This window comes from Dysidea avara, chromosome 1 (genome assembly GCF_963678975.1).
Source record: "Dysidea avara chromosome 1, odDysAvar1.4, whole genome shotgun sequence".
NCBI classification, from domain to species: Eukaryota; Metazoa; Porifera; class Demospongiae; order Dictyoceratida; family Dysideidae; genus Dysidea; species Dysidea avara.
Window position 1 is genome coordinate 55,545,012 of NC_089272.1, and position 12,962 is coordinate 55,557,973.

Consider the following 12,962-nt stretch of genomic DNA (forward strand, 5'->3'; position numbering starts at 1 on the left):
ACAGAAAATGCTATCCAGTATACAATACTTTAATAAAGTTATCAGACCACAGGTATATTTCTTTGACAACAGCTGATAGCTATTATGTGAGGAGTAGCCTGCGTAAACTCTGGTTATTAGGGGCATATGGTTATTAAGTACATATTGCTTGTTAAGCGCATATAGAATACTTGCGCTAGACACTTACTGTTAAGCACATACAGTTGAAATCACTCCTGCAAGCAGTACTATGTAGAATGGTAGTAAAATACCAATAGAACAAACCAGAAGCGTCGCAGTACACTCGATACCTCGCCAGGCATGTGTCTAGCAGATACCACCCACTGTATTAACGATAACTGTACCTGACTTTTCAGGACTGTTGTTTTCTCAACTGAAGTAAGCCATTTGACTGAACACTGGTAACTAAATTGCTAGAAAGACATGGTGGAAATGAGTAATACACTCCTAGCACAAACTAGTTACAATCACTTATTAAACGCATGCGCTTAACAAGCGTAGTGTATTTCTCAAATAATTCCTCTGAAAATTATAAGTGCATGCGCTTAATAACTGGAGTCTACGGTAGTAGATAAGGACAGTATGATAACTGTTAGAAGTATTGTGATTGTTCTATTAGAGCATTTTGATCTTTTGTAGTACTGAATAACAGTAGGTACAAAAACTATTTTCCCAGTCCATTGTACTTGTATAGCCTAAATAATTAACCCTTAAAGCCACACACAATTATTAATAAACGTGCACTGAAAACACATAGGTGACCGGGCCTGCAAAAACAGGGCATGTGGGTACAAACTACACCGCGTAACTCTACAGGTCATATCTCAGTGCTGGAACAGAATATTTGGATTTTGTTACTTGCATCATAAAGCCAATTAAATTCTTATTAAATGCTCAAAATTGCATTGCCATAGCATAATGGTACAAAAAGTTATGAGTAATGAAAGTTTGAAAAAGTAGGGAAAAATCATGTGCCCACATGCCCTATTTTCGCAGGCTCAGTCATTAGGCCGATATTTCTGCAGTAATGCATGTCTGTAAACAAAGTGCTGTAACTTCCATACAGTGAGTGCTAAGGCTATGCAATTTGTACCATTCTATCTGTGATGTAATAAGGAATAAAGCAGTACCTAGGATTTTACCCTTTGGCAAAAACACAGGCCAAAACTTTTCATGAATACAAGCACTCACAAAATACAAAAAATAGCTTATTACATGCCTTCAGAAAACTGTAGGGATGAGCCTACAGTGGAACCTTGATTTTCCAAACCCCACTGTGTCTCAGGAAATGGTTAAAAGTGTTCAGATAATGAAGCCCATACATTTATTTGCAGAGCTCAGTTGAAACACTCTAATAGAACATACACTTGTACTCAAAATACTCTAATAGAACAGTCATTTCCTATTTTGGATAACAAGGGTACAGATAAACAAGAGTTTACTGTATTTTCCACCTATTTTTCTTTACAGCAATTCTTGCCTATTTTGCTCTCAAAACTTCTAACCATTAATACAATTAATTGCAATATCTCAAGCTTACAAGCATGTGTGACTGCTCTATTAGAGTATATTGATCTCTAGTGACCATTCCAGTGTTCATACATATGTTGTCCCCTAATACTATGCATGACTGTTCTATTAGAGTATCTTGATCTTTTCATACAAAATGTACCAAGTTGCCATTTCTTGGTACTCATTTTTCTAGCATTTTGCTCTTTGACTTTTTAGCTATGTATTTTTCAATAATTTTGCCAGCAAAATCATCACATCCCTATTTCGCTTCAAAGTATTAATCCTTAAAGCCGCATAGGCCAATATATCAACTGTTTTCAAAGCAAGGTAAACACATTAATACAAGTAGCACATGTGTAAAGAATGGCTTCTAAACAACCAGCACAGACAAGTTTGTCTTCTGATATTAACGGAAACCCTTATATCAATGATAAGGTTTATTCAATGGGCTACTTAGACAAGTATAACTTGTTATGATGCCATGAAGAATGGCAATCGTATATCCTGTTGCTTCACACGCATCATGTCAATAGCCACCTATAAAAATGTTTGACTCACATGAGCTGTATGTGGCATGATTTGTCATTGAATGGAGAATCCAATGGTCAACTCCATAAGATAGAGTACTGTGAAGAAGTTATCAACTGTTTTCTACCACTTTACACTGCAGATAAAAGGAAACCACAAGGCTATATTGCCCTGACTACAGGGCAATATCATGATATCACTTTGTGGTTAGCATGATATGGCCCTGACCACAACTGCCTTTGATGCTGAGGCAGTTATAAAAGCATTAGTTCCCTTTGATTCTTTATATTGAGCTACTTAAAATTTTACATTGTGGGTTTGAGTTTTGCATGTTGGTTTAGTTAGACTAAGCATTGTCTTGAAGGAAAAATAATTGAGCGACTCAGTATTGCATAGTTCAGTTACTAAGCATCACTAAAATTAATAATCATTTTCACAATGTGAGGATCATTTTTTACAAAGCACATTTCAACCATATGACAAGATGGCTCATACATCTTCAACCTATACTCCTAAGTACTTATTTTTAGAGATGTACCAATAATCAGATCGGTAATTGGATCGGTTGCTGATATGGCAATTTCTACCATATCGGTAATTGGCACAAACACTCTGAAAACCGATATCGCTGTCAATAATTTTGCATGGCAAATATGAGTACCATTATTTGCAGCAATGGAAAGCATTCTTGCTCACTACTACAAACAAATAGAAAGCCTCTCTACACTGTTCCATTGTAGGAATAAGTTACAAGAAGCCATACCACTGCACATGTATAAATACTGCTATTTGTGTTATAATATTCTTACCGGCCCAGATCTGGTAGCTGTTACACTTTAACAATAAAGAACTACACCACAGGAAAGCTAAACTGATAATCAGTGTATAGTAGCCATCTTGATAACTAATCAAAACATGGAGTAACCGGACAAGGAGCATGTATTAAAATATTTGTGGTGCCTAATTGTCTGGGTTGTGTAATAGAGGTCACACCAACCAAAGGTTACCTGGTATAGTTGTGCCTTATAGTTACATCACTTCTGTTTTCTTTAAATATCATTAGAATATGCATCATGTAGTAGCTATACACTTGTAGTTCTATCTTACACTTTTCAGATTATATATACAATAATTGAATCGGTATAATCGGTATCGGCTCTTTTAGTTACAGATTAATCGGATATTGGTACAACTGAAAAATCCTTATCGGCACATCTCTACTTATTTTAACACCTTAGAGTACTTTAGGCATCTACAAAGTGGTTATTTGGTTAGAAGTGGTATCACTACAACCAGCAAAACCCAAAATCATTTTTTGTTGCACACAAGTTAAACCCACAATTGATGTTTACAAACCCCTGTATAAAAGTAATGTGGTGAATCTTCCTTCATGTATTAGGTGAGCATACCTGAGTGGTATATACTACCATGGCCACTTGGCATTTACCTGATATATATGTCCTTGACCTGCTTGGGCATATATATCAGGCAAATCCCTCATGGCCATGGTGTAACTATCAAATACAAAATATTTGTAGTTTTGCAAACAATCACAAAATGTATTATTACACTACATGGAAGTCAAGGATAAAATTTTTGCTGTTAACCACAAAAACCTTGACTCCAGCCAAATCATTAATTTTATTCAGTTTTACCAGGTTGGTGGGCGTGTACAGAAGGAAAACCTATAAGAGATGTCAAGATTTTTTCCATAAACCAGCCAATAAAGAAGTATCCCAATAATATTGATAATGACAACTGTATGGAAACTTTAACAATTTCAAGTAGTAACCATGGTGATGTATAACTGCTTCCAATAGTTTGGTGAATGATGTACCATATACCAGGAAATTTTTTTGGTACATAAGTTTTTTTTAAGTTAGTAAAGCTACCGTGAAATTTTATAACATGAAAATCTATATGTTTCGACACATCCACCTATCAACTCACCTTATCGATACATTACTGTGTGTGATATATACTGTTTGTAGGCATACGTGTACTCCATGTACGCTTACAAACAGTGTCACATATTCCCAATATTAAAGTGGATGTGGCTCATAACAAAGATGGCCTACTACAAGACTACACTATGCTTCTCACAGGGATTGTTACTATTGTGCTACTTGGTGTAGACATGTTTTAACAATCGGTATGACGCTTGTAGTAAAAATCAATCCAGATAATTTGCTAGCTATGTGGTCAAGAATGAAAAATTTCGAATTGAGGAACAGTGATCCATGATTTTAAATTTAAATCCAAAAATCCTGACAAAGTACACAACCACACATACTGTGAAAATTCCTGGTACATGGTAAATATGTAGGTATTAATATTTTTAGTGAAATTCTCATCACACCAGTACTCTCCCACTATACAGTATGTTACACCTCTTGTGTTTATAGGAGGTGATCCATCATACAGGAAGTGATGTCATAACATTTCCTGTGCATACAGGAAGTGACATTACTAGTACTTTTAGTATAGTGTACAGTAGATCACATGATCCTGTCATGTTACTGTAGGATATCAGTTGTACTGAGAGACTACAGCAAGATGAGACAACAAGATTGTAGTGTGGTGACTGATTATGGAGGGAACAAGTTTGGTAGACTCACTGATGTTGCTATAGGAGTACATGATGAAGTAGTTGTTGTTGATTTTACTAACAAGTGTGTGATAGTGTTTGACTGTAACATGACATTGTTATCAGTGATTGGACAAGGAAGTGATGACAGCAGATTGAGCTATCCTACAGGTGTAGCAGTCAGTAAGGATGGCATCATAGCTGTTAGTGACTGTGATAGTCATCAAGTGAAGAAGTATTCCCTACAAGGAAAACTCTTATCAGTGATTGGTAATAGAGGGAACAACGATAGCCAATTTAATGATCCTAGAGGACTAGTCTTCAGTAGTAATAAAATGTTGTATGTTGTAGATAGGGGTAATGACAGAGTCCAGGTATTCCAACAAGATGATAAATTTGCATTTACATTTGGCAGTAAAGGGTCCAACCCTGGAAAATTTCAGTATCCTGTTAGAATAGCAATTGATACTGACAACAGAGTGTTTGTTAGTGACTATGATGGTGATTATATTAGTCTCTTCAGTCATACTGGCAGTTTTATTAGTAGTATAACATGTTACAATCCATGTGCCATTACTGTTAGCCCTGATGGTCACATCATAGCTGGTTGTGATGGTGAGAACAATAAAATTAAAATATGGAGCCCCACCCTTCAGTTGATCCACCAGTTTGGAAAGAGAGGATCTCAACAAGGAGAATTTTATGATATTCAAGGTATATCCATCAGTTCTACTGGAACTATTTATGTTGTGGAGGGATACAACAAGAAGAGACTACAAATTATCAGTAATAGTTAAATTGTTTTATTATGTGTTTATATGATGTAATCTATTATTACCATGGTTACTACTTGTTTACATGATATGATAATATTCTAACTAGAGAGGTTGATTGGTACATATTAGTGTGTGAGGGGAGATGATGTGGTATGAACTAATCACCTCAGACCAACTGGGAAGTTTATTATGTGACCTACAAATACAGCCACGTCTACATAGAGCAGTAAAGAAGTGGGTTGATAATGTTTCAGTCAAATAGGAGTTACAGAAAGAAAGAACAGTAAAAATATGGATTATATAATTAGCATGTACAACACTTATACTGGAAAAACTACAAACAAAAGCTACCGTGAAGTATACACCAACTAGTCACAAAGTAGCTACTTCTTTACCAAAAGAAGTTCAACAATATTATTATAGAGACTGATGGGACTCCAATGAATTATACACATATACTAGTACCTATTACACAGCTGTTACAGGTTTTTGCAATTGACTTTGTCCCATTTGCAGTAGAGTTCATTGCCTTTGCAGTTGAATTCGTCTTGTTTACAATTGAATTCATCAGCTTTAAAATTGATTTAGTACTTTTGAAATAGAATTTGTCATGTTTGCACAAGAATTTGTCATAACTATATTGACTGCAAGAAACCAGTTGCTCATCACAAGGTGAATCTTACTCACCATGGAGAATGCCACTTGAGACACTAGAGCTGGTTATACACAAAGCCATTAGCTGTCTGTCAAGTTAATTAGCTTGTTTGCGAGTGACCACACCCATCACCAATTGCAAAGCACAGTTGCAAATGTTGCTGAAGAAGCCATAGCTTAAGAATTATCATCACCTTATAAAGAGTTGTTTACAACAGTTGTACTTCAACAAGATCATGGAGCAGCTGCTACATCTTGTTTTCATGTTTACTGCAGCTGCCAATCTTGTTATGGAGGAATTCTGCTGTAAAGGAAACAAAATCAATTGCACAACCAGCAAATTCAATTGCGAACAGGACAAATTCTACTGCAAAGGTGACAACGTCTATTGCATATGGGACGAAATCAATAGCAAAAACCTGTTATGTACATACTCACTTTACATGTAGCATATTTAATTTGCACAATCACAGAACACAGTTAATGGAGTGGCTAGTACAATCACCTGTATTCAACACAGATCACCTTCAACATTCCCCAACACATGTACACACAACACTCAACTTTCTTCACCTTTCATCTTCAGTGTTCTCCATCAGAGTCAATGGTGATTATAGGGTAGAGTAACTCCCTTCATCATCCCTCCATTAATGATCAACATGTCACCTCACTGTAACAGAAACCAAACACGTAGGATACAGAAGTAAAAACATTTTTTTACAATTATTACACATGCACTACAGTTGTGAATCATCACTGTCAGTGTTGTAAGTGGGTCAGTACTGTTGGCCAGTTTGATCCATTGACCCAAATAGTTATCCGGATGGGACCCGGATCTGACCTGCATGTGACCCGGTTTAATTAAAATAGAGGCGTGCCTCAAGAGCTATATTAAAAATCCACAAGTTCCATTAGTTAGCCCTGTATTCTTTACACTATAGAAAGGATTGTCTGCAAGAAGTGAGTAGCTACGTATTATCAAGTGGGTGTGGCTTCACGTCAGTCTTTATGCAGCTACAGCAATTAAGAATTTCCAGAAGTTAATAACCTACATTTCAAGTAACAACACGGATCTGGTGATGCCATGCACGCTCACAGAGAACAGTGGATACAATTCCGATAAGTGGGCATGACTTTACATACCCCGCACAGACAGCAAAGCATATTTCTCAATGGTAGGTGTGACTCCACGTAAGTTTCTTCCGTGTTTACAACTGCATTTCCACCAATACAATCGAGTTTGCTAACTTATAGTCACTCGTGATCTCATCCGGGTTAGACCCAGATATTCAACGAAGTGGATATGACTCACTTTACCCGGACAAATTGTGACCCAAATGACCTGGATAATCCGGATGACCCGGCCCACTTACAACACTGATCACTGTCTTATAGGAGTAGTTACATGTAAATATCTACCTCCATGTTGTAACAATACTGCATGTTAAGGATTGTGATTCTTTAACCTTAGAGTTCAATCATTTGTATAGTATTACTTCATCAAAAATAACCCTCAAAAACCAACATAGATCATTTTATATACTTGTAGTATGTCAGTATGTGTTGTATACATTCACCTTGTTGTTAGTTCACTGGCTAGGTGCTTCTATATTTCTTCAGCAGAATTATCACCCACTGGTGGCTTTGATATGGAAGCTTTTCCTTCTTGGAATCATCCTCAAGTGTGTCATCCCTTATGGTAAGAAGGTAGTCTTCTTTATCAGAAATACATCATTTCTATCTAGCTGTTAGCTTGTGTACCCAATCAGGTTTGTAGTGTGCTCCCAGTTCGGTAGCCTTGTCCCTCAGTTCACTCCTATATGGGTTCTTGAGAGTAAATGTCACTCCAGACAGTATTGTACTGATATCATCATCTTTAGGAGATGACTCTGGAAGTGAAATGAGAGGAAATAATATCAACATTCACAATTGAAATGACCTAACAGTCAAATGACTTCAACACTAAATAACTGAAAACTTTTGTCAATTATACCAAGTACTGTATCTTAAACAAGTGGTCATAATCTTCGTATACTTTAATCATACAGTATGGTAGTACTGTATAGTAGGGATCATGGTGTATAGGCTAGGTTATGTGTAATCAATACTGCCAAACTAATTTAAAGGATGATTTTGAAGAACAAGAAAATCAGAATGACCTTGACAAGTTTCTGTGGAATTTAAAAAAATGCCTATTTATATGTAAGTGAATTTTCTAATAACTGACTAACTAACTGAGTCTTTCAGATGTATAACTCAACAATACATATGACTACAGGCTTTATTTTTCACTGTTGAAAGTCGCTTTGTCCTGGGAACCGCAGTACATACAATATAAGCATTACAGACTTTCTTTTGTCTCCCAGTTCTTTTCACTGACCACACAAAATGTCAATTTGTGATAGCATGGTATGGCTTCCTGGGTATGTACTGGGAGGAACATAGTTGAAGATAAAACCATAATGGTCGCTGCCAGTAGACTCACTACACTCTACAGTAGTTGATTATTGGGGCACACATTCATAATATTATGGGATGCCTGATACCATTCTTTCTGTCGATGTGGTATGTGTGGGTTTATTAGACATAACAATGTTATTGAAAGAGTAAACAAACAAGTAGAAGGAAAAACTGGAAACTTTTTCAATTTGGATTAGGGATCAAAGAATAAAAACAGGAGCATAAATAGGATTTCTCCAAGGTGTAGTTTCCAAATTTGGTAGCAAGTGAAAAGTCACTCTATTTGTAATAGTCAATATTGGCAGTAAACATAAAGTTGCCATTATTGGCATGAAGTACGTAGGCATGCCAAACTTGGCAATAAAAAAAACAAAAACAAAAAACATCTCATTTTCTTACCAAACAAGTTGATGTTGTGCTACTTCTAAAAACCAGGCGCCATGCATCTAGCTAACTCATCTGGAATTAACTATAGACAGTATATACTACTATGAATTAATTATGTACTACTACTTTACAATAGGGTAGTTTTGGGTTGTGCAATAATATTATTAGCTAATTCTCGTATTTTGTAATTCATGAAATATTCGTAATTCGTTCAATTACGTTGCTATGCACTGCTAAGGAAGCATTTGTTAAACAAACCGCTTTTACCAACATATTACGCACAAAATAATCTTCTAAACTGTTTTATAGTGTGACTAACATGTTTTTTTCCCACAAATTCTCTCGACAAAGCCTCAAAGCTACTCTTCATTTTCGTTCACGTACGTAAGGGATACGCCCCCTTTCAACTCGAAGCGATAGGCTATTCCTGGCAGTGTACGAGGCCTGCACCGTTGTTTTTCAGTTGCTAAATGCCTGAAAACCTCAAGGGGAAGGTAGTCTGAGGAAAGTCACCACACCCGTATTTCAGTCCGCCAAAAAGAAACCACCTCAGAGCAAAGTTCACCTGTGCAGAAGTTTAATACAGACTTCATTTCACTTTTACTTCTTACGTAAAAGCTGCTTTTACCGTTATTAAACGATTTTGCTCACGTGGGTGCGTACGGACAAACATAGGTAGATAGGTAGATAGATAGATAGATAGGTACACACACACACTTTTATGAAAACAATTTCAGTAAACCGGGCGTGCGCCTGGTTTAAAAATAGAAAACTAAACCCACAATCAATGGTTACAAACCACTGTATAAGTAAAACCAGACACCTTCCAATTTTGGAATAACTAAGATGCTTGTGAGAGATTGAAGCACTTCCTGGGTTCCACGACAAAGCTGTGTACTCTCCTTAGCTTGACAAGGAAAATATACGACTCTATTTTTGTAAAGAAAATTCACATCCCACATAATGCCCAAGTTGGCAATATAAGGAATCTGAATTATTGCCAAATTTGGCAAAAAAGATTTACTGCCAAATTTGGGTCTGGAACAGCCACTGTTTGCTAGTTTTGGAGCTTGGTTACATATTAGATAAAAGATGTCACATCAGTACAATATCAGTAGATCAGTACATTTCCTAGATCGTATCAGTATTAGTAAAGTAAAGAAAAGTTAAATTGGTACACCTCTACAAGGAAACCAATTTTATGTACATGTACAGTACATCTCTGTATGCCTGACCATGTATGTGTGACATTACAATAACAATCAACAAAACATTGTAGAAAACAAACCTCATCAAAGTTGTCATCCCATTTGGACTCAGTTACAATGTGAGTCACTCCATCACTCATGTAGTCCACTATGTCACTAACAAACAACATCACTAGTAAATGTGGTCATTGTTTGTATACATGTTACACACATCATTTGCATATGTAGCTACACATCAGGTCACCATACAGTACACATATCCTGTAAAGTTGATGCAGGTCACCACATGTACAATTGTATATTATTATAATGTAAAGTAAATGAAATTTAGAATACAAACATAATTTTTAAACCAGGTGTGTGCCCACAGCTGGTCGAAGACCAGCTGTGGGTGCATGCCTGGTTTATTGAAATCATTTTCGTAAAAGTGTTTGTGTGTACCTATCTATCTATCTACCTATCTATCTACCTACCTATCTATATTTGTCTGTACGCACTCACGTGAGCAAAATATTGTTACATAAAGGTACAAGTAGCTTTTAAGTAAGAAACAAAAGCGAAATAAAGTCTGCATTAAACTTCTGTACAGGTGAACTTTGCTTTGCAGTGGTTTCTTTTCAATGGACTGAAATACAGGTGTGGCAACTTTCGTAAAGTGCCTTCCCTTTCAAGTTTTCAGGCGATTAACAACTGAAAAACAATAGTGCAGGCTTCATACACTACCAGGAATAGCCTATTGCTTCAAGTTGAAAGGGGGCGTATCCCTTACATACGCAAATGAAAATGAAGAGCAGCTTTGAGGGTTTGTCGAGAGAATTTGTGGGAAAAGACATGTTAGTCAAACTATAAAACAGTTTAAAAGATACTTCCGTGCGTAAAATGTTAGTAAAAGCGGTTTGTTTAACAAGAGCTTCCTTAGCAGTGCATAGTAACATAATTGAACAAATTACTAAAATTTCATGAATTATGAAATATGAGAATTAGCTAGCAATATTATTGCACAACCCAAAACTACCCTATAGGTTAAAACAGGAAAATAGTAATACATAGTTAATTCATAGTAGCATATACTATATATGGTAAATTCCAGATGAGTTAGCTAGCTTCATGGCGCTAGTTTTTAGAAGTGGCACAACATCAACTTGTTAAGGGACACTTTATGGCAAGTGGTACATCCTATGTTTAAACTACAAGTTTGATAGTGAAATTTGATTGGCTGAAAACGTGGTCTCTAAATCCTGTACTGCCACGCTCATGTCCAATAGAGACCACACTCTGAGGTGATACAAAACAGGATAATTATGTACCTGTAACATTGGAAATGCACAGGTGTTTAAATGGCTAGTAATAGCCATACTGAATTAGAGGGAGGTGTAATGGGCTTGTTTGTACTAATCAACACTACATTACTTGTTCACAAGCAGCTATCAAGGTACAACTACAACAACAATAAGTTGTAGTCCAGTACTTCAAAACATAGCACACTCCTGTAACATTGGCAATGCATGGGAATTTAAATGGGTAGCAATTGCCACGCTGAAGTCCTGCCACATAGGGGAGGTGTAGTAGGCCCATAACCAGGGGAGATTCGAAGGGTTAGGATGAACCCCCCTCCAGGATTACCAACTCTTTAAAAATGTTTTAAGCTGGCATATAGGACTACAACATGGGCACCTGAAAGGTAGGGAGTGGCTATAAGTAAGGCACTGAAGGCTGCTCTGGAGTGTTAACTAAAGTGAAGCTAAGCCCCACCTTTACATAGTTAAGATCTGGGTGGGCATGAAATTCGCTAAAAGATTGATATACTCTAATACAACAGTCACTCAAATACTCCATGCAGAGTGGATTATAACGGTTGGCCATCGGACATTTACCGACCAATTAGTTCGAAGACCCCCCAATTACCTACTTAACCGGTCAAGGGTGACCAACTGATTTCCGCTAAAAAAGATCGATATACTCTAATAGAACAGTCAGCTACTCTAATAGAGAAGTCGAACAGCTTTTAAAAAGGTGTACCTAAAAGGCTCAAAAAAGTGAAAAAAAGTTGTCTGACTCGGGGAATCGAACCTACACCTTTCAATGAAGTGCAATCTGCACCATTCTACCACATGCTCACACACTGTTTTAGTGGTTTCTAAACGGGTTTTAAATGTCCTGCAGTTAAAACCATAACTGATATAGATACATGTCACAAAACATCACATTGGATAATTTCATATCGAATCATCATAATGTTATTATATATAATGTGGTTTAACAATGTAACAGTGCATGGCTGCTGAAGGAGTTTTGGGTATCAAAATACTCACATCCAAGCTTTGAAAATCCTTTTTTTTCACAGAGTATGCCGCAACTTGGCATGCTTACACATGCTGCTAAGCATTGCCATACAATGTCAGATCATGTCAGATCAACGTTAACTTTGATCTGACATAATGTTAGATGAACAGAGACTAGTTATAATCCTCTCTGCCATACCCATGGTTAAAGCTTTCAAAACAAGACCAAACTGAGCCTCTTCTTTTATGTGCTTATCTGAACACTGTGCTACACCTATTTTTCAGATATGTACTCATGGCTAAAATTATGAGATTAGCTACTATTATTAGTAAAGTGTAGATAACCCAAATTATTAATTTGTGGCTCCTTGTACTGATGTAGCTGAAGAGGTCTGTGTTTTATATTACTAGACAACAAATATTAGTTACTGCTTAGTATACCTGAGCAATGCTTGTGTGCATGTAATGCTCTTGATGTCTAGTTAAATGTTTAGAAGTTTACTTATTGGTATAGTGCTGGCTCTGAGCTGTAGAACCTGGTTCTTGACGTCTAACTATTGTATAGTAC

At 36.6% G+C, this 12,962-nt stretch overlaps 1 protein-coding gene across 2 annotated transcripts in view; it reads left to right on the forward strand.

Annotated features, from left to right (window-relative positions):
* LOC136236465 (uncharacterized) overlaps window positions 1-12,962 on the forward strand; it is a 180,708-nt gene that overhangs the window by 74,280 nt on the left and 93,466 nt on the right. The window contains exon 14 of one of the 2 annotated variants that reach the window (XM_066026618.1): window positions 4,566-5,547. The exons of the other annotated variant lie outside the window; for it this stretch is intronic. Coding sequence (XP_065882690.1) covers window positions 4,566-5,424 — 859 coding nt within the window. The 3' untranslated portion in view covers window positions 5,425-5,547. Of the gene's footprint in view, window positions 1-4,565; window positions 5,548-12,962 lie in introns of those variants that run through there. 2 annotated transcript variants of the gene reach the window in all.